The 25,237-nt window shown below is 42.7% G+C and overlaps 1 protein-coding gene across 1 annotated transcript; it reads right to left on the minus strand.

Moving 5' to 3' along the window:
* Positions 1-2,602: 2,602 nt before the first annotated feature.
* On the minus strand, positions 2,603-24,324 carry MDH2 (malate dehydrogenase 2). The gene is made up of 9 exons (XM_063298219.1): positions 24,144-24,324; positions 17,237-17,405; positions 16,041-16,124; positions 13,122-13,231; positions 11,102-11,227; positions 8,797-8,874; positions 6,562-6,661; positions 4,378-4,529; positions 2,603-2,929 (listed from the first exon to the last, which is right to left on the minus strand). The coding sequence occupies exons 1-9, from the start codon at positions 24,207-24,209 to the stop codon at positions 2,798-2,800; spliced, it is 1,017 nt and encodes a 338-aa protein (XP_063154289.1). The 5' UTR covers positions 24,210-24,324; the 3' UTR covers positions 2,603-2,797.
* Positions 24,325-25,237: the final 913 nt, after the last annotated feature.

Genomic DNA, 25,237 nt, shown 5'->3' on the forward strand with positions numbered 1-25,237 from the left:
TGGGTTTATTTTCATTGCCATCGTTGTTCTTTCTTGTGTTGTTTTGTATTTTTCTATTGCTGTATTTAAATGTTTTAATGATTGTAAGCTGCCCAGTCAGGCAGCATATACATTGAATAAATAATAATACATCCTGTGATGATACTTTAATATTATTAAACAACATCTGCCTATCCCAGGTCCTTGGGAAGGACTCAATAGGTGGACAAAAATGCCAAATCCAGTCTAAACATCTGGCTGACTGTGCAATCAACCAAAATAACGTTATTTGATAGGTGATTATAGTGTGCAACCACAGGGAGAAAGGGTTAATTCAATAACCATGTAAGCATGTTGTGTGAAGGCATCCAGTGAATAAGATCTGAGTCATTAAGGAACAACGTAGCTAGCTTAGTAACTAACATTCCATGTTTCAGGTGGTGTGTATGGCACACACCCTACTACATATCAAGTGTTTTTGGAGAGGAACATGTAACCAAGTCACATTTGAACCTGGTTGTTTTTTCACATTCCACTTTGTGTACTCTGTATGTTTGTTACTCATTACAGTAGATTTACCTACTATAGCCATATCTGTAAAAAGAGTGACAGAAGATTGTAAATCATTCAGGTTTTTTTCCACTGGGGTATTTGAAGGAGAGTTTATATGTACTTGTTTAAGCAAAGCCTATACATCTGTTTTCTATATGTGAAATTTGAAGTAACACAATGTATATATGTTAATACTCAGCCCTCTGGCTCAGCATCTGAACCTTGTCTTCAGCCATCTCTTCCTAGTTTCACATATTTTGAGCCTGTTGGGAATTACAAGCTCTGTTTAACTGCAATAACCCATGTATTTTTTAGGTTTTTAATACTTTTTGGAGTTGGAAGGGAAAAAGAAGAAGTGAATGTGCATTATCAGTGTAGTATCTGATAGTACCATATAATTTATTTCTCAGGACAAAAGTTCCCCAGAACTGCAACCATCAATACTTTGATCTACTAAATCAAAGGGGCAGCTAAGAAAGGCAGGCTGAATATTATGACTCAGCTGCAAGAGCGAAAAATATTTCCCCTTCCAAATTACAGGTGAAGGCTGAAGCAGGTCATCCAGCAAGTTATTAAGTAGCGTAGCTTAATGGTTTAAGGTTGCAGAGAGCTTAGTTGAAGTTGTACTTAGTCTTGAAAAATATCCACATCTTGTTGGAGTGATAAAGGCACTTGAAAGCCTTGTTTAAACAAAATGATATATTAACATTGAAATATAACTATCAATGTTATGGTATGCTTATTTATAGCAGTAGTAGCAATGTCACAAACATTAAGCCAGAATGCCCCCCCCCTTTCTGATATTGTGTAATGCAGCCTTTCTCAACCTTTTGACCCTGGAGGAACCTTGAAATATTTTTCAGGCCTCAGGGAACCCTTGCACATTCAGGCTCAAATATAGGCCAGAAGTTACAAAATTATTATATTTGTTTCATGGTTAGGCCTGTATATTATGCACTAACAGTGTTCTTCAACTAAACATAAAGAATGAAACTTACCTCTTTAATGTGAAGTTGCCGAAATTTGAAATAATGTTTTAAATAAATCGTGATCTCCCAGGGAACTCCCTAGCGACCTCTTGCAGAACCCTAGGATCCACAGAACCCTGCTTGAGAAACCCTGGTGTAATGTAATCAAGCATTTGCAAAAGTTACACTATTACATTTGCTGGGAAAGTCAGCTATTTTCTTTGTCTCTGAATTTTTGCTATTCCCCCAAACCCTAACACATGCTATGAGAGGGAGGATGGAGAGGATGCTCAGTAGAATGTAAACAAAGCCAAGGAATCTGTGGGGTTGTTACATGACCTGCATCAATGTCATTTGTAAATGGGCTTCCCCTGAACTAATCCTAATGGCCCAGGGACAGGCTGCAAGGAGATCCAATCCTGGGGAGAAAAAAATAACTAGAATCAATCAAACCTAAGGAGGAGGAATTTCTGGAAAGCAGCCACCTTGTTTCTTGAGGAAATAAAAGATGCTGGAAGTCTGCCAACAATGAAAGAAAGATGATTGATTTGGCATTGCATCTTTTCAACTTGTTCTCCAACAATGTACTCTAGCTTCCATCTAATCAATTTGCATCTCAACAGGCAGAGGGCTTGACTGGCCATGAGCTCTCCTAAATCCTGCACCAGAGTAAATTGTTTTATAAAATATTACTTCAACAGCGATTAAGTAGGAACATTTAGGTAAGAAGTTCAGGACTGTAAGTGTGAATTTTTCCAAGTGCATGTAGATTCCCATAAGATCTGGATGTTAGGATTCCAGCACAGATTGACTACAATACGATGAGAATAATGACATGCTTCAATGGGCTCTCTAGCAGTCATTCTCAACTCTGTGACATGTTTCCTTATGGCCACGTGAACAATTTAAAAATACAACTCATTTTCCTATAATCTGGAATTATATAGCCTAGGAACAGCACGACATACGTTAGCTGATTTTTTCTGAATGGACATCTGTCTATATGAATCCCTTCCCTCCAATTTCTGCCAGGCAGTTCAGGGTAATCATAAGACAATCCCCCTCATTCAGATACACACACAAATTATGACCAAAACACAAAATACCCAGGGAATACCCTGAAAAAAAATAACAAGATTTTTTAATTGAAGAACAGAATTCCAATTGACAGATTAGAGGGCAAGTTAATACCAGGCCTTCAGACAAAAATTATACTTTTGCCTCCAGAAGCCTTTAAAGTGACATGATGCACCTTAAATAAATTAAGGGGACAGCAGTTCTCTTTTGTCATCGCTGCTTCACTTCATGCTCTTGGCAAAATCTTCGCCTTTCTTGATGGAAGCTTTCAGCTCTGGAATAGCCCCAGCCACCATCTTCTCTTCAAAAGGAGAGATCTTGCCAATACCCAGGTTCTTCTCAGTGCCATTTTTCTGAGGGCAGGGGGGAGGAAGATTGAAAATTAGCCTACTGTAGCAAGATATTAAAGACAAGCACAACTTTTCACTGGAAAATCATTTGCTCCTTTAAATCATAACAGTAGACTGGGAGCTAGAAGACACATAGATGATTTCCAAGTTTCAAAATGGGCCAAATTAGCTAGTTGAATCATATTTAAGAGAAGGCTCTTGATAGAAACAGGCTTCAACAATGCAATGAACTGCTGTTAACTAATGCTCTGGTCTGAGCTGTCCTGCCATTGCTGCTATTTGACTAGACTCTTATGCTCTCAAGTGATTAATTGTCCATTGGGTACATTGTACACTGGATAATTGCCTTGGAGCTATTACAGCTTCAACTCATCACACCTTAACCTACATAGGCTACCAATTAGTGTGCTGAGTTCAATTTAATAGTGCTAATATGGACTTTAGAAGCTTGATTAGCCAAGGGCCTGGTTGACAGAAGACTGCCTTTGCATATCAAGGGACCTAGACATAACCTCAAGCATTACCAAAGATCATTTGTTACTGACCCTAGTCAGAACTTAGGGCTTAACTATCTTAAATCCCATCAATCACAATCAAAGAACCTGAGTCTACTCCAGCAGAAACAAAAAGCCCACTTTTCCCAGGAAGGACATTTCAGGCAGTTACAATTTATAGTAAGCTTTACAGACTGAGGTTTTAATGATTGTTTACCAATTAGACAACCTCTGAGTCCCACGAATAGTACACATACTAGCTGAAAACCACAGATCTAAGGGAACATTTCTCCCATTACAATCCTGTTCAAATTTGTAGGAAGCCCAACATTGTCAGAAGCCCATCTTCCTGCCATGCAGGAAGGCTTCTTCCTACACTGATCCCAGGTTATCAAACTCATCCTCTTGGAACGGTGTGTGAATCCCACTCTCTGCATTTCTCTTTTTTGCCAGGCTTTTAACAGTTCAATTATTTTAGTATCAATTTTAATTCATTCTTTTAATTTTACATATATTTGTATTGCTAATTATTCTGAGAACTCTGCAGAGTAGGAAGGCAGGGTAGAAATCAAACGAACACTTTTTGGGTGCCCTTTTAAACCAAATGCAAACAACAAATATCAGGCAACGATAGCTCCACAGCAGCCCACACACTGTGAAAATCTGTTCCTGTGGAATAGGAAGAGGCATATTTCCTGTGTTATTTAAAAACTCACTTTGAATGTTACCTATTTAAAAATGTCTGGTATAATCTATTTTATGATTAATTTTACTATATGGGACTACCATTCTGTTTTGCTGTTTCTCTGATTGCTGATTTATAGCTAAGACTGCTTTCATTAATTTATATACAACTGGAAGTATTTTTTCCTAAAACACAAAACAATTAAGCAATTACTTCACTAGAAGGCTATCATACATAAAGCAAATTAAATTAAGGATTGCCAGATTATGTACCCCAAGTAGCAGAGGTGTTGAAAAGTATGGGCATTCTGTTTCCTCTGATCGGACGAAGGAACACTCAATGACCCCCTCTTTCCCATTCACAGCATCTAGGACCGAGAAGACAAACCGGGCACCAGCGTAGGCCATGGACAATGTAGCTGATCCTGTTGGAGCAAAAGAAGAGGATTCAAAGGAGTGCAAATATTTGTTTTCGTACTATCAAAGGCAATAAGGAAATGCTTCTGTGGTGAACAACGGAGTCTCCCATAGCTTTTCCCAATATAAATCTAGTAGAAAAACAGTAGTTTCAGTTAAATCACCTATTATACATCCAGGCAGTAAAATGCTCTCATTAGTTTGCCTGAGAGTCAATGTAGCCCATATAAGGGTGAGTTATGTTCATCCTGCCATCAACTAGCCTATTCCAGTAGTCTCAATCGCCCATCTATATTCTGGGGCCAATGAGGCTGATCCATCACAGACAATTACTTGAGATTTCAACACACAAATCTAGGTGGAGGGGTTTGGTGGTGGTGGGGGGGTTGGTGGTGGTGGGGATTGGCTAGCAAGATTATCTTCTTGGCTAAGAGATAAATAACTTTTTGGCTCTTTCCCTTCCTGAACAGTTTCAAATAAAGACTGTAATAATGTTTCATACATTTTATCTTTGTATTTTTCCTTCTCCTTTCCCATTTCTTTCCTACTATGTTTAGCTTGTAAACTTGAAGGCAGAGACTGTCTTGTTTTTAATTCGTGTACAGTGTTAAACATTAGAAACTTCACAAAAGGGAGCAAAAGCTAGCGGGAGGCCACTTCCCAAAGACCAGCATATTATCTAGAAAAGTAGCAGCAGGGAACTTGCTACTCCATTACCCATCAAAACTAGTACTTGGCCCTAATTGTCAGTTGCCCTGAAAACCAAAGAAATACAGAGAAATACGCAGAGGGCTTCTGTCAACCTCCCCCAGGGTTGTGGTGGGACAGGAAGAGTCTAATTAGCAAAGCCCTAAGAAATCGAGGGCATGAAAGCTTAATCCAACTGAAGCAGCACAGCTAAAAACAGCACTGGCTTTTATACTGAAATAATCAACTGGTAATGACTGGCAGGGTGCGTGGGTGGGCAATGGAGATTCAAGGCAGGGATCCATTTGCAACATGAAAGAAATAGTAGGCCTCATTCAGGGATGCAAGTTGCCCTTGTTACTCATGGTTTCAGTTGATAAACAGAGATCAGATCTCGGTACACATGCAGAAAGCTTTGTGTACCTGTGGTTCTGGCCTTGCTTTTTGTTACTTGACAAAGAAACAAAATGAGAGATGGGCTTTTGTGTACGCATTAAGTAAGTTTTTAAGGATTAAGTTGTCTGTACAATATATTTGCTCAGATCTCAATGAATCAAGCCAGTGAGGCTCTTTGTAGCCTCTGAAGTGTCCATCTACGGCGTGTACAAGAGGACTTCCCCAGCAATGAACCCAAGGCTGTCACTGAGCAAGCAGCGTTAGCCTCCAGCAGCACAATCAAGAGGCCTGAGATGATAAAAGAGTGAGGGGAGCGAAGAAGTCATTTTATTTAATTTTGTTATTTGTGTATTATGTCTATTTCTATTTTAAATTCATGACTCTGGACAGTTAATAATTCAAAGCAACATAAAAACATAAAACAGTAAAAACAACATACACACTGAAAAAAGGCAGCCGAGGTAAAAACCACAACACAAGTCAGCACAACCGTTGCACGGGCTCATCAGGCACACACCCAAATCCCCAGGCCCAGCAACAGGGAGCAAGTGGGTTAACCCCTTCCATCAACAGTGAAGCAAGTTACTCTGCAGAAGGTGGCCAGTGCGTGAGAAGGCCACAGGCATCCTCGAGACTAGGCTGACCCAGGCGGTCACAAATGAGGCACAAATCCATTGTGCAGACAACCTTTACAAGAGGAAGGTAGAGAAAGTGCTCATGCAAGGAACAGGACGACCTATGGCAGGGTTCCTCAACCTTGCAAAGCTGGCTGGGGAATTCTGGGAGTTGAAGTCCGCACAGCTTAGAGTTGCCAAGGTTGAGGAACCCTGACCTATGGAATCTAAACCCCAATTTCTCATTATTAAGGCCTCATTTGGTTAGTTGCAGTTTCATGTCAGAACAGGCCACTTATACTACAAGCAATCCAACGGAGGGAAAAAAATCCCACAAACTAACCTGCGCCTGCTTTTGCTTTGACAACTTCAGTTCCAGCTTCCTGAATCCTTTCAGTGAGGGCTGCCAGCTGATCCTGAGGAAAGTCCACCTTCGGCGTGCACTGAAATACAAGGGACATAGGAAAAGGGACACGGTTTATCTCTAAGGCTCTTATCTCTACCATATCACTGGGTTTCGAATAGGAACTTTCAACAGCAAAACTGAAGCTTCTTTCTCTATCCCTCAGTGATACACCAATCAGGAATCAGATCTGCATTAGCTCATATTGCAGACCCAGCCTTCAAGTCAGCATTCCTATCATTTTGTGCCAGCACTACTAGATTCTATCAGGAAAAGGAATCTGGAGCCCAAATCTTCTACTCCACCATATCTCAACTTTCCTCCCCCAACTCTCCAGAACAAAGCAGCTGAGAGGCTCATCCTAAATGGATGGTTGCTTGATCGCAGATTAGGGAGTGTGGGGCTTGTTTGTATACAGTAGCTTGGCCTGCCAGTGTTGGTGGGGGTGTGGTTTTCTGCTTGGTAGGTCCTTGATTAGGGTAGTTTTCTGCTTGATTGCTTATCTGGTGTTAATCACGGTTTATCTGGGTGCTGGCTGCTGGAGGGGATGTGTCCTGATCTTTTTGTTTCCTTCTTAGTTCTTTGTCTTTTGAATGGCGTGTAAATGCAGTTTATCTCTGTGTGTCTATTGATGGCTGATTTGTCTGAATGCCAAGCTTCCAGGAATTGCCTAGCAGGGAAAGCTACTGTATACAAACAGGGAGCAAACCCCACACTCCCTCACACTGATGTTACCTAGCCGGGTAATGAAATGTCTGCAATCAAACGACCAAGCTCAGGGAGCACCAAGGCCTCCACAGTTCAACCCTGAGCTAGATATATTCTCTTTTATTGGTATATGATTGCTAGGAATAATATCTGTCCTTCCTTCAACAGCATCCTGGATGGAGAGGTTGAAAAAACGGTAGCTGGATTATTTCTTTGCTCAGGCAACATCCGTGCTGATTTAAAGTGAGAATTATACTTTATTATCGTCATTATTTAAATGTATATGCCACCCGACCCCCAGCAACTCTGGGCGGTTACAATTGTTAGAAACATTTAAGAACAGAAATCAATTTTAAAAATAAAAAATAAAAACCAGCACAAGACAGAACGAGGGTGAAGAAAACAAACCCAGAGAGGAACCCAAAAGAAGGGCGGGTGTCAATCACCTTCGTCAAAGGCCTGGATGCAGAGCCAGGTCTTTAAGGCACTTCAGAATAGCAGCAGGGTGGGGACCATTTGAATTCCGAGGGGAGCCTCATTCCAGAAGGCAGGCATTGCTACAGAGAAGGCACACTACTGGGGTCCCGACAGATGGCACTGTTTAATCAATGGAACCCAACAATGGAGTGGGTCAATTCTGCTAGACTGAACCAGCTGGGCAGATACTATGGGAGACAGGTGGTCCCTCACGTAACCAGGCCCTATGCCATGTAGGGCTTTATCGGTGGTAACCAGCACCTTGAATCACACTTGGAAACAAACTGGCAACCAGTGCAGCTTGCGAAGCAGAGGTGTTACATGGGCATAAAAAGGCATGCCCATAACTGCCCTCACTGCTTTATTCAGGACCAGTTGAGGTTTCCAGTGGGTCTTCAAGGGCAGCCCCATGTAGAGCACATTGCACTAGTCAAGCCATGACCAGGGCATGAGTGACTGTCTGAAGGGCTCCCCGATCTAGGAAAGGGTACAACTGGCACACCAGATGGCCTTCCTCGCCACAGCTGCCACCTGCTCATTCAGCAGCTGTGAGTCCAGGACTCCCAAATTGAACACCATCCTTGAATACTCAACTCCATCCAAGACCAAAGTTGGAGTATCCCCAGGCCTGGGCAGTCCAAACACCCACAGCCATTCAGTTTTGGTAGGACTGAGTCAGGGACAGTTCCTCCCCATCCAAACCTGCATAGCCTCCAGGCACTGGGACAGAACTTCAACAGTCTCACATGGTTGGCCCAGAGTTGAAAGATTTAATTATATTTAAAACATTAGGCTACTTTCACATGTTCTAACAGAGAGCTGCACTTGACAAGTAGTTGAAAGCAGAGACCAGCTTCTTCCCAACATCTCTGAATTTTCAATCAAATCCAAATTATTTTATGGGTCCTGCAGTTCTACATAGTGACGTGAATTTTGAATGCTCCCCTTATGACACAGAACGTCTCCAAGTGATGTTATTTTATCACACACCTGTGAGATTAGGGGGATGATGGTCTTCCCCGCATGGCCACCGATCACAGGAATGTTGACACGAGCTGGATCCAAGCCCTGTGGAAAAGGCAACTTTCAGCATACATTTGGAACTTAGCTCTGCAACAAGCTGGGTGGATCACAGGCAAACACAATGTGCATAATTCAGCAGTAAAACTTCCCACTCATCGCAAAACAGAAAAGTTCAAAAAATGAAAAATGTTGGGATGGGATTCATAGTTTAAAAACCTCCCTTTCAGTTTATTGTCAGAGAAAGTGGAGCTCAAACACTTCTACCGTTTAGCTTCTTAGTTCCAAGTTTTCTAAATTTAAGAGCATGCAACTTGTTACAACGAGGGCCATACCAGCGCTTTGCATGTCATGCTGAGGGCCACACTTCACTTAAGCCAGATGCTTAATGGTAAAATGGGTGCTAAAGCCTCTTTTCACTGTAAACTTCCATATCCACAAACTAAACAAAAATGGCTAACGTTTTTGGCCCAACTGACTCTGGGGAGCTTTAGGGACACAAATGAGATGCTAGTGGGCCTCAGGCAAACAGGTGATGTTTCTTGCACCACTGCTCTAAACTATAAAAAAAACCTGGACAGGCAGGTTGCACTAAGCCAGGTTGTTTGTATGATCTGCGACAGAAAGAAATGACACATTTGCAATCTACTTAGGATATTTTAGAAGTATTCTAGCCATGTAAGAGCCAGTTTGTGTAGTGGTTAAGGCCCCAGGCTAGAAACTGGGAGACTGAGTTCTAGTCCCACGTTAGGCATAAAGCCAGCTGGGTGACTTTAGGCCAGTCGCTTTCTCTAAGCCCTAGGAAGGAGGCAATGGCAAACCACTTCTGAAAAACCTTCCAAGAAAACTGCAGGGACTCGTCCAGGCAGTCTCCAAGAATCAGACACGACTGATCGGGGGGGGGGGGGAAAGGCTGTGTAATACCAAACGAGACGAAGTCTTGTTTCATAGCCGGGCATCTCTGCGACAATTTACCAGATCCAAATGTGGTCAGAGAGCAGAGCAGAGCAGAGATTCTTTGGCTATCTCTTCTTTATGTCCTGACAGCAGACTAATAACGCAGCCTAATTCTGGAAATGATTGGCATGCAGCCAAACCAAAAGGAGTAAATCAAAACCATGTCATGGGACACCTGTTTATGATCCCAGCAACCTAATGCCAAGGGGACAAGAGGACATACTGTCCTGCACAAGCAGACAGATGTGGTTTGTAGCTGGCCAGAAACCAGTTTTTCATGGCTTGGTTTTTGAGAGGACGAAGAGGTAGCTTTTCATCTACCACTTACTAAGCCTTTTTTAGCTAACAAGAGAGATCCCAGAGTAACAACTATTAGCCTTCTTCATAATTTGTTAGTCATGGAATAAAACTAATGCCAGGAACTAGAAAGATTAAGCTTGCACCAGGGGTCAGCAATAATTTTAGATGGCACCCACTACCTGAAAAGATTCCCAATCTATATTATTCCAATTATGGGGTAGAGTCAGAGGGCTGAACACTGACCTATTAAACCACACCCACTGGCAAGGTGTTTACCACCCATTCACAGTGTGGAATTCTAAATATAAGCAAGCAATGTCCTTGACATGCTGAGAATGCTAGCGTTTAATGTTTACCAGCATTGTAGGATTTAGTTCCTTGTAGAAGATAAAAGCCTGAGCACAAGCAATGCCCCATGAAGATCAAAGAGTGGAAAGGGGTTTATTCCGTCCCTTAGTTCATATGCAATATGCCAGAATGGTAATGAATTCTGATCCTTGAGAGAAACTAAAATATGCAAAGAAACTCAGTAGCAAGACAACATTTACCATGGTCCCACCACTGAGATACCCCTAATCTGCTCTGGATAGTTCCTCATTCTTCCAGAGGAGATTTGGGAGATCACATGGAAATGTACTAATTGGTTCCCAGACTAATAGTCTCCTGAATCTTTATGTAAACAGCCAGCTACAAGCTTTTCCACTATCAGTGAAAAGACCCACCTCCTTACCACATCATAGGAAGTCTGTTAATTAGAAAATAAGAAAATCTGTGCCCTAATATATACAGGGATAAATTGGCTCTAAAGGGGAAAGAATTCAATTGCTGGAATTTTTCTAACTCTATCCCTTTCTTCTCAATTTTCTCTATTTTAGCAAGAAAATTCTACAATAGTCATGCTTGGAAAAAATTTTTTCCAAACATGGAAAAAGGATAGAAGAATCCATTTCAGCAGAAAATGCTGTTTTGCTGCAAGAAAGACACCATTAAATGCAACCCACTGACTCCACCAACATACCTTCAATTCAGCTATAAAAGTATTTGCTCTCACAATGTCCAGAGTTGTGACACCAAAAATTCTGTTAGGATTATACACTCCGTGTTTCTTAAAAATCTCAGAAGTAATTGGGATGGTGGAATTGACCTGAAAATGAAAAGTATAGTTTATTGCTTCAATTTTAGATCAAAAGCAAACAAAAAGAATATATCCTAACCTTCTAGTGTTTTAAGTTCACTTGAAACAGCTCTTACTCACAATGTTTTAAAGCAGAATTTCAAGTTTATGTAATATTTAATTTTATCTTGAGGGTAAGATGGTCTCTGAAGTGCATAAAACAGTATTTACTAGATCAGATCCATCTTTTATTCAATTCCAGCACCCTTTCCTATAAAGTAGAAGCCACAAGAAGGACATAAAGTGATCCCCACCAGCTGTTTGAGTAGCATAGCACATGCGTATTGAATTCCTTGCATATATCCTGAGTAACAGTTCTACATAAACATGTCTACCTCCATTAGTATTCAGCAATACTCTTAGCAAACAATTCAACCATTGCCCGTCATCCCGTTCTGTGGCAGGGGATGTCACAAAGGAAGTAGTCTGCGATTCTATTCTGTAGTCTGACTGAACATGGAGGTGATGGAAATCTATGCTTATGGCTCTCTTGGAAACATGGGAACTCCATGTTTAGTGCTGAGTAGGCCATTTTGTTACTGCCAGATCCAGTCCAATAGAGGATGTGCTGAACATGGCAGCAATTGGTCTAATTCTCCTAGTATAAGACCTAGAGAAATTGCCTTGGGGTACAAACACAATACATTCCATCCCTGAGTACCAGTAAGGTAGAGCGGGGCAAGGAAATGTGGATGTCACATCACAAAATACATTAAGTTCTACTAAACCTGGCTGGAGCAAGTAAAGCAGATATCATTTGGAGAAACCATCTATAAACTTAGTCTGGCCAACAGATTTCCTCTAGCATTTATGTCCTAAGAGAATGTTATTGACAGAAAACATGCTTTACAATCCAGGCCATAGAATCTGTTAACATAACTAGGATTAGGTGGCCTAGAGGAGTATAACTACTGCAACGAGCTCAACATGGGGCTACCCTTGAAGAGTATCCAGAAGCTTCAGCTGGTCTAGAATGCAGCCGCGTGGGCAGTTATTGGTGCCCCAAGATCGGCACACATGACACCACTGCTGGGTGAGCTGCACTGGATGCCAGTTTGCTTCTGGGTCCAATTCAAGGTGTTGGTTATGACCTTTAAAGCCCTACATGGCATGGGGCCAGGTTACTTGAGGGACCATCTCATCCCCTTAACATTGACCCGTCCCACCCAGTCATGCAGAGAGGGCATGCTAGGAACCCCGCCGGTAAGGGAATTCCACTTGGCGGGGTCCAGGAGGCAGGCCTTCTCTGCAGTGGCACCCGCCCTCTCGAACATTCTGCCCCTGGAGTTGAGGCAGGCCCCTTCGCTCCCAGCCCTCTGGAAGAACTTGAAGACCTGGTTCTGCCGCTTGTCTGGGGTGGGAGGAGCAATAGTTCTTCTTGGGGGTGGCTGGTACCATAGATCCCTCCCCAATGAATGAGATCCTCACTCCTTGGATTTTGTATTTGTTTATTAGTATTTATTGGCTGTTTATATTGTAATTTAGATTTTTGTGGTTTTAATTTTGGATGTTATTGTAAACCACCCAGAGTCCCCCTATTCAGGGGGAGATGGGTGGTATTAGAAATTTGAGAAATAAATAAATAACCAATTGATATTACTCAAAAGTACAGATGGTTTCAGCCTGTTCCTCCTCCCATCCATTCACACAGCACATAAGGAACATGGGAGGCTGCATTATCAGGACTCTTGGCTTCTGTCAAGAAATTTTGCATGTGAAAAGTTCCAATTTCCTTTCCACTCTGCTTGCAGCCGGAGGCAACACACTCATTCACAAACAAGGAATGACTTATACGAAGCCATTTCAGCCAACCACAACATACTTGCATGATATTTCTCAAAGAACATGGCTGGGTTTTGCTTACCGGATTTGCAATAACACAGATAAGAGCTTCAGGGCAGTGCTGAGCACAAGCAGCTGCCAAGTTAGCAACGATGGTAGCATTTGTATTGAAAAGGTCATCACGAGTCATCCCTGTATATCAGCATAAAGGATTTGTTAGCAGTGTTCTGCACCCCATCCAGATCATACTTGACGGATATGTTAACGTAATTTACTATCCACAGCCCCTCTATATTCTGCAAGATACAGCCAGAATTGCCCCAAGAAAAGCTGATTCTTCTCTGTCTACAACATCCTTCAAGGTAATATGGTCCCCAGCTGCCATCTGAATAGCAGGGGTTTAAAAAAAACACTTTATTTATTAAATTTGTCGCCCCCCCATCTCCTCCGAACGGAGGGACTCGGGGCAGTTTACAACATAAAACAATAACTATATAATAAGATTCCAATATAAAATATAGACTAAAACAATTTTAAAAACTACCAAATATAATAAAATCCCGATGGCTATGGTCTCAGTCAGTCCTTGCGTAGGAGGGCCACTTCAAGGCACTAGCCAACCCCACGTATGATTATTCTCTTCCCTGCCCCAAGCCCAATGGCAGAGCCAGGTCTTCAATTCCCTCCGGAAGTCCACGAGCGATGGGGCTAATCTCACCTCCAGGGGCAAGATGTTCCAAAGGGCAGGCGCCACTGCAGAGAAGGCCTGCCTCCTGGACCCCGCCAGATGGAATTCTCTTACAGACAGGGTCCGCAGCATGCCCTCTCTGCATGACCAGGTGGGACCGGCTGATGAAGCGGGGAAGAAGCGGTTCCTCAGGTAACCCGGTCCCATGCCATGTAGGGCTTTAAAGGTGATAACCAACACATTGAATTGGACCCGGAAGCAAACTGGTATCCAGTGCAGCTCGCAAAGCAAAGGTGTTATATGCGCCCTTCTAGGGGCACCAAAAATAGCCCGCGTGGCCGCATTCTGGACCAGCTGAAGCTTCCAGATACTCTTCAAGGGTAGCCCCATGTAGAGCACATTGCCATAGTCTATATGGGAGATAACAAGGCATGAGTGACTGTCCGAAGGGCCTCCCGATGCAGGAAGGGGCGTAACCGGTGCACAACACGAAGCTGTGCAAAGGCCCTTCCAGCCACGGCTGCCACCTGCTCTTTGAGCAGGAGCCATGAATCCACGAGGACCCCCAAGTTACGCACCAGGTCTCTCTGGGGCAGTGCAACCCCATCCAGAACCAAAGTCCCAGATACGGCAGAGCCCTTAACCCACAGCCACTCCATCTTACCAGGGTTCATCCGAAGCCTGTTGTTCCCCATCCAGACCCCCACAGCCCCCAGACACTCAGAGAGGGTGGTCACAGCATCACTTACTTCACCCAGGATGGAGATATACAATTGAGTATCATCAGCATACTGATGATACCTCATCCCATGGTGACGGATGATCTCACCCAGTGGTTTCATGTAGATGTTGAATAAGAGAGGAGAGAGAAGCAAGCCCTGTGGCACCCCACAAAGGAGGGGTCGAGGGTCAGATCTCTCACTCCCTATCACCACCGATTGGGACCAGCCCTGAAGGAAGGAGGTGAACCAGCGCAAAACCATACCACCCACCCCCAACTCCCTGAGCCAACCCAAAAGTATACTATGGTCAATGGTATCGAAAGCCGCTGAGAGGTCAAGAAGAGCAAGGATGGATGCACTGCCACCATCCTGCTCCCGCGAAAGATCATCCATAAGTGCGACCAATGCCGTTTCCGTCCCATATCCGGGCCTGAAACCTGACTGAAAGGGATCCAGATAATCCGTTTCATCCAGAACCCTCTGGAGCTGTAACGCCACCACTTTCTCAACCACTTTCCCCAAAAAGGGGAGGTGGGAGACTGGACGAAAATTGTCCAGTACAGTAGGGTCCAGCGATGGTTTCTTGAGGAGGGAGTGCACCAGCGCCTCCTTAAAGGCAGCTGGAAACACCCCCTCCCTCAAGGATGTTTTGACCATCGCCTGGACCCAGCCACATGTCACCTCCCAAGCTGCCTTCACCATCCAGGAGGGACATGGGTCTAGATGACAAGTGGTGGCATTTACTGTCCTGAGGATCCTGTCCACTTCCTCAGGTCCAATAGGTCTAACTGTTCCCAGATAACATGGTAAGTATGCTCCCTTGGTATCGCCACAGACCATGTGTCACGCTTGGAGTCTAACATAGAGCGGATCCGAGTGACTGTTTTGCAGATGCTCCGAAAACTCCTCTGCACAGCCCTGTAGGTGGGTCACTGCGCTCACCTTCCCCAAAAGGGATTGAGTCATTTTAAACAAGGCCGTTGGGCAGCATTCTGCAGATGCAATAAGGGCAGAGAAGTATTGGCGCTTCGCCACTTATTGCCACCAGGTAGGACTTAATAGTGGCTCTAACCAGCGTTCGGTTGGATTCAGTCTTTGTCTTCCTCCAGCAGCGCTCTAGATGGCTCTTAGTCCTCTTGAAAACTCTCAGCTCCTCTGTAAACCACAGGGAGCATCGGGTACGATGAGGCAAGAGAGGTTACACAGGTGCGATCCTGTCCAAGGCCCCAGCCGCCTCCCTATTCCAGGCAGCGGCTAGGGCCTCTACTGGACTGTGCAGTAGATCCTCGGGTATAACCCCCAGCTCCCTCTGAAACCCTACCGGGTCCATCAGTCGCCGCGGGTGGACCAATCGAATGGGTCCCGCCTCCCTGCGGAGGGGGGTGGCATAAGAGAATACTTTTATAATGGATACACAAACACCCCAACAACCGCATACAAGGAATGTTGCAGCATAAATAGATATAAGCTATCCTTGTCCTATTCTGCAGCCATAATACTGACAAATCTTAACACCTGCTGCAGCCAGACGCTCTTTGCAATAACCCCATGTGACCTGGATCTCCTTGCAATCTCTCAAACAACAACTTACCAGGCTTTCTGGGGACTCCAGCTGGGATTACTACAACTTCACTGCCCTTTAGGCATTCTGGCAACTGCTCCGGTCCTAGGAAACCTAAAGCAATGAAACAGGCAGCCAAATTTATAACATTCTGTTGGCTGTGAATTCACTAAAGACATTAATCTAGTGAAAAACTGTTTTGCTTAGAAAGATTTGTGTCTGGGATACTTAATCTGACATCAACAGCTAAGAGTCTGAACATTTTAAAAGTGATTTCCCTAAGCTGGGTTCAATGGTATTAAGATAAACTGTAATTTACAGAACACAGATATAGCCAGATTAGGATTTTCGTGGAGCCCATTAGATAAACAAACAAAAGATGTAAGGAGTATGCATGTAAAGTTAGCATAATGCCAAAACTGATTCACATCCAAGAGATATGTTCAAGCAGAGACAAATAAATTCCTAAGATGGACAGGACAGGTTCAGACTGAACCAGTAAAAACTCTGATAAACAGAAATCATAGATCCAACAGAAGCAAAAGCAACAGGGGCCATGTAAATGGAAGAGGGGACTACTGTATGCATGAGGCACTTAATTCTTATAATATTAACTATAAATTTAGCTTTAGAGCCAAGCAAGGTCATTAACTATTTTTTACATAGGCTGGGCTAGTTTTCACATTGTTATGGACCGGAGAGTACTCCTGGGCTCCAATTGCTTTAGAAACCTGGATTCTGCTCCATCTGTGCTTGTTCAGGACCAGATTTAATGGGACTTAAGCCCCAACAGAGGTAATCTAAACTGCAGTTTTCACGTAAGAGCAGATCTCCTCCTGCCCTGAATTGCAGGATGCAGGGGAAGCTCATTTTAGATTAACAGGTGAGGAACTTTTTCCCTGTCAGTGGCTGCACGGCAGGATCGGAGAGGGCCAATCTCTTTTCCTCACTGCCCATGGGTGGCCAAGAGGGATATGTTATTTTAAAGGCAGATCTGATCTGATTGCCTGTGGAAGCTTTGGAACACAGGCAAACTCACACAACTGGTCAATCCACGACTGAGATTCTGACTACTCACATAAACAGCTAGTTCTGGGATTGAAATGCCTATCAATTGGCAGCTTTCGATATAGCAACCGTACCCACTAAATAGGTTCCCTGAATTAGTGGTGCAAGGAAGGTATAAAAACAAAGCAACACATCCAAAGCGCGCAGGTATCTCTTACCTCTCACTTCAGCTCTTGTTTCGATGTGGCTGAGGTCAGCTGCAACACCAGGCGTGTGTGCAATATCATAGAGATTCAGCTGACTGACTAATGGGCTGTTCTTCAGCAAGAGGGAGAGGGGCTGGCCAATTCCACCAGAAGCACCAAGTACAGCCACTTTAGCATTATTCTGAATAGGGCAAAGGAAAAAAAAAAATAAGGAACATGAACAGAGATCCACTTGTGCTCACTAGAAATGTTTGTAAGTAAGAAGCTTCTTAATCTTTTACATCATCATTATGCCCTGTATTGCAGTTCAGGCATTCATATGCTGACTTCTGGAAGGCTCATAAAGTGTTCTACCATTCTGACTGATTAGATACCAAACCTTGGGAAAGCCCTTAGGTCCTCAAATGTGATCAAACACTTTTTTTACACAGGCAGAGGACAATTAGTCCCTGCAGCCTTAAAACCCTTTGAAGCCAAAACATTGACACAAATTCTCTATGGGGCACAAACAGGAATTTTTTTTGAATAAAGAGTCACAAGAAACTGTGTTGTTGTTTATTCGTTCAGTCGCTTCCAACTCTTCGTGACTTCATGGACCAGCCCATGCCAGAGCTTCCTGTCGGTCGTCAACACCCCCAGCTCCCCCAGGGACGAGTCCGTCACCTCTAGAATATCATCCATCCACCTTGCCCTTGGTCGGCCCCTCTTCCTTTTGCCCTCCACTCTCCCCAGCATCAGCATCTTCTCCAGGGTGTCCTGTCTCATTATGTGGCCAAAGTATTTCAGTTTTGCCTTTAATATCATTCCCTCAAGTGAGCAGTCTGGCTTGATTTCCTGGAGGATGGACTGGTTTGATCTTCTTGCAGTCCAAGGCACTCTCAGAATTTTCCTCCAACACCACAGTTCAAAAGCATCGATCTTCCTTCGTTCAGCCTTCCTTACGGTCTAGCTCTCGCAGCCATATGTTACTACGGGGAACACCACAAGAAACTGCACAAACAAAATTCCTGCGATCAATGTTAGCTGCACCAAGTGGAACATCAAACGCCCAGTTGAGACTAGAAACAGGAATGCCTCAAATTCAGGTTAGGGTCTGGAAGATGATGTTAACTTTTGGTTGAAAATGAAATTCTTTCCAGTTGGTTTGACCCCTCTAGTCCTGACTGATAACTTTTCCTCTCCCTGGAAACAGGCGATAGAGCATAAGCTGGCTTTATATGGGCTTTCTCCATTATTCTTAAAATCTTTAGTTTACAATCACACCAAGCAATTGGTTATCAACAGAATAAGAGATACGGAATTCCAGTTACAAGTTAATAGGATACCTCTTCACAGCAGAAATCAGATAAGATGGGGTATATGGGAACCAGCAAGTTATCTGAAAGACCTAACCTTTCCCAAGATTAGAATAGCATTTTTTAGAGCTAGACGTAATATCCTTCCATCAGCATTCCTCCAAGGCAGGTATAATAAAACCCCCTTAGCAGAGAGAATGTGTATGTGTGACAGTAAGGAGGTTGAAAACATCTCTCATGTGTTATTACACTGTAAACATTACAGGGGTATCAGATCAATATACATTCACCCTCTAATAGAAAGATTTCCAGGGAGACCAGACAGTTTTTATGAGAACCATCTTCTTCAGGACTCAAAACTGGCCATCACACGTGCACTGGCTAAATTTTGTGCTGCTGCAATGATAAGGCAAAACCAGTTAAAGAAGTAGGGATTTTTGCTTACTTTTCTATTTTTATCAATATTCTGTTATCTTTTAATAAATTTTTGAGGATATATTTTACAATATAGTATTACAATATAGTATTAATATATTGGATCTATTAATGTTTAGGCAAACAAATATGTCATTATTGTAACAGGGATCTATAGATTATAATTGTTTTAATTTACAGTTGCCTATATATAATTGTAGGGATGCGGTAGCGCTGCGGGTTAAACCGCTGAGCTTGCTGATCGGAAGGTTGGCGGTTCGAATCCGTGTGACGGGGTGAGCTCCCGTTGCTAGTCCCAGCTCCTGCCAACCTAGCAGTTCGAAAACATGCAAATGTGAGTAGATCAATAGGTACCGCTTCGGCGGGCAGGTAACGGCGTTCCGTGTAGTCATGCCGGCCACATGACCACAGAAGTGTCTACGGACAAACGCCGGCTCTTCGGCTTTGAAACGGAGATGAGCACCGCTCCAAGAGTCGGACACGACTTGACTTAATGTCAAGGGAAACCTTTACCTTTACCTTATATATAATTGTACTCATTTGACTTATTTCAATTTTGCTATTTTTATTAATTTTATGTTGCTGGTCATTGACCAAATAAACATTATTACTTACTTACCAAACCTCAGAAGGCACATTCATGTAGAAATGGGTGAAATATGGCAACAGCAAAAAAAGAAAGGAAACTCTGGCTGTACTTTTAGGTACAGAGTTAGGTAACCCAAGCAGAGCAGCATAATGCAGCGATTCTCAGAGTGTGGTGTGTGGACATCTACCAGATGGGTCTGCTAGAGCCTCCCCACTTTAACTGGTCTGAATCTGCTCTCAGAAGCCCCACCTGCCTGCCTTCACCAACAGCCAGCTGGTCAAGAAGCTTGCTGAGGGGAGGCATGGCTGAGGCAAGCTGACTGCCAGGAGAGATGTGGCTGAGGCTGCTGCCAGCTGATTGTTGGTGAAAGCAGGGAGACCCAACAGAGCTGGCTCTTTTCTGGCCAGGTGATTGTCAGTGCATGTGTAGAAGCCTCTGAGTATCCACGTAACTTTAGTCCTGCCTCCCTGCGTGCACTAAGGAGCAGCTGGCCAGACCAAAGCCTGCTTGTTGCCTCAGCTCCCCATCAAGTATTGAAGAAATACTTACTTTTGGTATAAAATTTAAAGAAACATTTTAAAACTGAGGAAATGGGAAGGTATACACAACGCAATAATAATTAATTTGCAGAAAAACATGAACTCCCATGCTTATACAGATAAAAATGAAAGGAGTGGCTCATTGTTTACTTGGATGATTACTGCATTTTTCTGAATATGAATGTAATGGTCAATGATTACAAAAAGTTTAAGAAGCACTGATAAAACAACTAAAGAAATCTTTCTTTTGATCACACCTCTTCCCCTATCAACTCTAAAAAAGGTTTAAGCATAATGGCATGCCTTTATTTAAATTCTTCCTTCTACAACCATGTGCTGTTGCCCTCACCATTTCAGTTTGTAGGCCGTTGGGAACAAACAGCATATACACCAAGGATTCCCAAACTTCAGGGGTGGTGGGCACTAAAAATTTAATTCATAGTTGCTGTCTACCACCTCAGCTTACAATTGTTGGAGTTTCATTTCTAGGCAAGTGACATGTTTCTTAATATTTATTTTTCAAATTTATAGAGCTGCCTATCTCACAGTCAAGTGACTCTAATATAGCATTAGATGGAAGACATCCATTTTCTGAGAATGTTGCTGAGATCTGTGAGAGGCCTAGTATATCTGATTATGTGCCAACCAGTCAGTGCTGACCCGTAGAGTCCACATAGACTTTCTCTGGAATGATCTGTTCCCAGCCGAGTCTTCAGATTTTCTAACAGTGCACCCATTACCACGGTAATCAAGTCCGTCCATCTTGCTGCTGGCCATCATCTTTTTCTGTCCAACTTTCTCAGCATTGTGGACTTCTCAAGGGAGCTGGTTTTTGCATAACGAGTCCAAAATGATAGTTTGAGCCTGGTCATTTGTGATTGATCTGTTCTATGATCCATTGTTTGTTTTCTTGGCTCTCCATTGTATTCTCAAAAGTTTTCTCCAACACCAGAGTTCAAAAGCATCAATGCTCTTTGCTTTGTATTATTTTTTAATTTTAAAAAAAATCTAGTCATATAACCAGACTGATCAGTAAGCTTGTCAAGCGCTAAAGGGTGGGGGCATTGGCTAGACTGCATGCTATGGCATTGATATCAAAACTAATAAACATTCAACATCACAGATGTTTAATCTGTGAATTTTAAAAAAAAACCTTTCGGTTCGTATTCATCTTATCTGTAATAAGAACTAGGAAACAATTAAATGCTTAACTGATGTTTTAGATCTCCTAAATGTAGAAATCCATTGTCTTCTGAAGCAATGTAGTGTGGTAACATTAACTCGTATAAATCCAACCACAAACAAGATAACATCAGCAACTTTTTGGAAAGATCGAAATACTTGCTGGAATTGAGCAATAACTCCTTATCCTTCATTTAAAATGGCTTTCCCTAATCTGCTGCCCTCCAGTTCTGCTAAGAATTTCCAACAAACATTACCAATACCTATATTGCAGCCCTAACCCAGGCTAGGGAAAACTATTGAGCTGCCAGCTGCACAACTGCAAGAATACATCAGAAATCATGAGAAATATTATGTTGAAAAAGGAAACTTCCATCCTGTGGCCAAGAAAAAGGTTTAGATACTGGCATTTATGAGATTTTTTATGGTACACTGCTGATGATGCATTTCTGCTACAACTGCAAATGTGAACTCAACCCAGTGTTGCAATTGTCTAACGGAATGAGGTAAAGGAAGAGGGAAGATTTCCAAGATAACCCTGTGTTCTTCAGCCCGCAGAGACATCATATTTGGCTTTAAAGTTTTGGTACTTAATAGTAAGAGGTTCCACAATTCAAATTAACAAATCTTGATAGTGCATGTTTTCAGTTTGCATATTCGACCAAAACAGAAGAAAGTACCCTATGATTATTGGAGGTCTCTAGATCTTTTGGACTGAGTCCCAGACATGTGTTCAAAGTTAGGAAAAAGGGAAGCTGTAGTCTGTGCTGGGAAGCAGCTGGAGCAGGGTAATTCCTTTCACTCCAGCATGAGGAGATAACTAACAAGCAGGATGATCTAGATAAAAGTCAGGAAGTCTACAGTCCTCCAGATGTTATTTAGCTGTAACTCCCAGCACCTATAGAAACTCAAGCCAAACAATACCTAGAAAACAAATTTATGGAACAAATTCAGAGGAAAGATATTTTCAATATTTGCATAAGCCAAATTCTAAAACACTAGGCTGTGAGCTGAAGTTCAGCATGTTTAGCAACAAAGTCCCTCCTAGGGGGGACATGGGCGGTTATAAATTTGATAAATAAATAAAACAAATTTCAAGTATAAGTTTTTCTTGCCCTGAAGCCTAGAAAATGTAATACAATTCAAGGCTAATGAAACAGCCGAGTTCAGCAGCAACCAAAGATGAGAGCTTTTTGTTCTTTTGCTAAAATTTGGTGTATCAGAATTTGGTGTAGGAGCATAAATCAGAAAAAATGCATAGCTAACAGGTGTGTAAAATAACAAAGGCTGTCCTAAGCAGAAATGACCAGGAATAATATTGCAAGGTATTTAACTTAAACTAACTGCAATGATAGAACTATTCAATAAAGCCCCTTCGTGCCAAGGAAAGATTATTTGTGCTATTTCCCATGAGTGAGCTGGGAAAGATAAAGCCAAAATGCCACCTCCTTTTCTCTATTCCCGTATCTTTTGCTCACTTCCATTTTATCCAATGTCACTAGTTATTAGGAATTCTCATAACACATTTCTATAATTTGCAGCAGTCTCCATTTAAATAAAGCCCAATTCATCAACACATTTTTGAACTAAGTTAGTCTGCCTTGTCTCTTTATCACAGTTACTTGTTTCCTGGCCCCACCGTTCTACCTTCTGCCATTTTACACTCAAATTTTATTATTAACCTAAAATTAGTAGAAATGCTTGTGAAATTCATGTCCCTGCCCAATTTTTTTTTAAAAAAAACTTTTTTGGGCTTATAGTGTTAGCTGTTTCTTGGTACATTTCAGTGAGTCCTTCAACACCCTTTACTACAATATATATAGAAATCCACTCCTACAGCAAACAACTGTCTTTTTCAAACCTTCAAAATTTACTTCCACTACACAGACAGGAATGTATTTTCTACAGTTGTAAAAACATGCATAAGATGAATCAGTGGTAGGCAAAACTGAGATTGCTGGGTGCTCTGGAGCAGACTAGTAAGAATGCAAATTATTTAACAATAGCAAAAATAAAATTACTCCTCCCCTCTAAACTGAAAAGAAACATTAAAAAGAAAAAGCCTGCATGTATGAAAAGGATCAGGAAAAGATTTCTAATTGAGACTGTGCCCTGGATTCATTTCTGTTAATTAACACATTCTTGGGCTGTGACTTTTTAATATTGTGATTTGGCCAGATTTGCGGGATTCTGATAAAGATCAATCTCACAAGACAAACTTTTGATTTCCATTATAAAAATGAAGGTGCCTTTCACATTTCTGACCATATACTTACACAGGTGAACCACAATTTGAAATCCACATGAACAATTGGCCAGGACTATCTTATCAAGACATTAGCTCTAATTCTAGAAATCCTCTTTCTTAGGCAGGAGCAAGACTTGACATTCAATGATGAATCTCCTACTTCAGGTAAACGTCGGTTCTCCTCTGTGCCACAACCTCTTACTGAAATTAAATTCCTATCATGGTCAAAAGCATTTTTCCCTTATCAACCTTTGTTTCTCCCGTTCTCACTGTATTGGTAGAGATCACTTTAGACCGGTGTTTTTCAAACTTAGCAACTTTAAGATGGGTAGACTTCAACTCCCAGAATTCCCCACCCATCTTAAAGTTGCCAAGTTTGAAAAACCACTGCTTTAGACTCTTCAAGAAGGCAAACATTCTAAGTCAAGATCAATCAATCGTAATGCCTAAATGGAGAACGCCAGCAAGGAAGCAGATTGCTGGGTCTGCCCTGTGGGACACGCTCAGCCCCGCACATGAACTACAGCCCCACGATCCCCTTAATAAGGCCGGCCAGGCGGCCGCCCTCCAAGCTCAGCTGGAAGAATGATCCTAGCTCTCCGTCCGCTCCGCATCTCCGCGCTCCAGCTACCTGCGAGGTGGTGCCGAACCCCCTACGAAGCGCGGCGCACGCAGACCGGGTGAGTCGGGAGAACATGGCGGGAGACGTCGGCGGAAAAGAGGAAGGATTCGGCGGGCTTTTCTCCTTATCCTCGACGACCTCCAGGCAGCGAGGGCACCGCGAGACGTCCCCAAACTCTCGCGACAAATCGGCGGTTCGCTCTCGCCGGCCTTCTTTTATCTCTCTCTCGGTCTCGCGAGACTTTATTGGTCATGTCGCGAGATTCGTTCTCGCCTTTTTTTAGCCAACGGAAAACCTGTTTTAATTGGTTTTAATGGCTTTTTTTTAAAATTCTTCTTCTTGTTTTTAATTATGGAAGCCGCCCAGAGTCACTTAGATGAGATGGGCGGCGATCTAAATAGAATAAATGAGTAAAGTGAACGCTTTCGCTGATTTTAAAACTCGCGTGAGAGTGGGCCTGCGGCTCTCTTTGCGTTAAGTAATTTTGAGATGTTTGTCACATCGGCAGAAAAGGTTATCTATGTTCATGCTCACATCCTATCAAAATGAGAATTTAAAGCACGTTTTAAAAATCTGAAGGGTTGCCTTCTCCCAAGGCTGACGTCCGCCTTTGCAATGTTGTAAAGTTGAAAGAATTGAATGAACCTGCTTATTATTGCAAGCTCCACCAGTTGTCGCTACTTTCCTTCCTCAAACTCTCGGGAGCCCGTCCTTGTTCATTTTGTTTTGCTGCCACCGATTTGCCAATTTATTCTAGTTCGCTTAGGCACCTGTGAATTAACGGTCATTTCAGTCCTGGAGAAAGGTAGCGCCTCAGGCAAGGTGAGATTAACCGAAAGGGGTGTTAATATGCTATGGTTCAAATTCACAAGATGAAAACGGAGAAATTTCCCAACTACCGCGGCAATTGGTTCAATTTTATAGTCGGCAAGTGGCTGAAACTGTCGCGACATCTTGCATCTTCTTCGCGAAAAACGATTTTCTCGTCACCAGCTTCTCAGGGTTGTGGTTAGTGTTATGTATCGCGAGAGAAAGCGCGAGTACGAAAGCGCTGGTGACGCCATCTCATAGTTACCGCTGAGCGTCCCCCCATGGCAACAGGA

The sequence above is a fragment of the Candoia aspera genome, chromosome 1 (genome assembly GCF_035149785.1).
Source record: "Candoia aspera isolate rCanAsp1 chromosome 1, rCanAsp1.hap2, whole genome shotgun sequence".
Lineage (NCBI taxonomy): Eukaryota > Metazoa > Chordata > Lepidosauria > Squamata > Boidae > Candoia > Candoia aspera.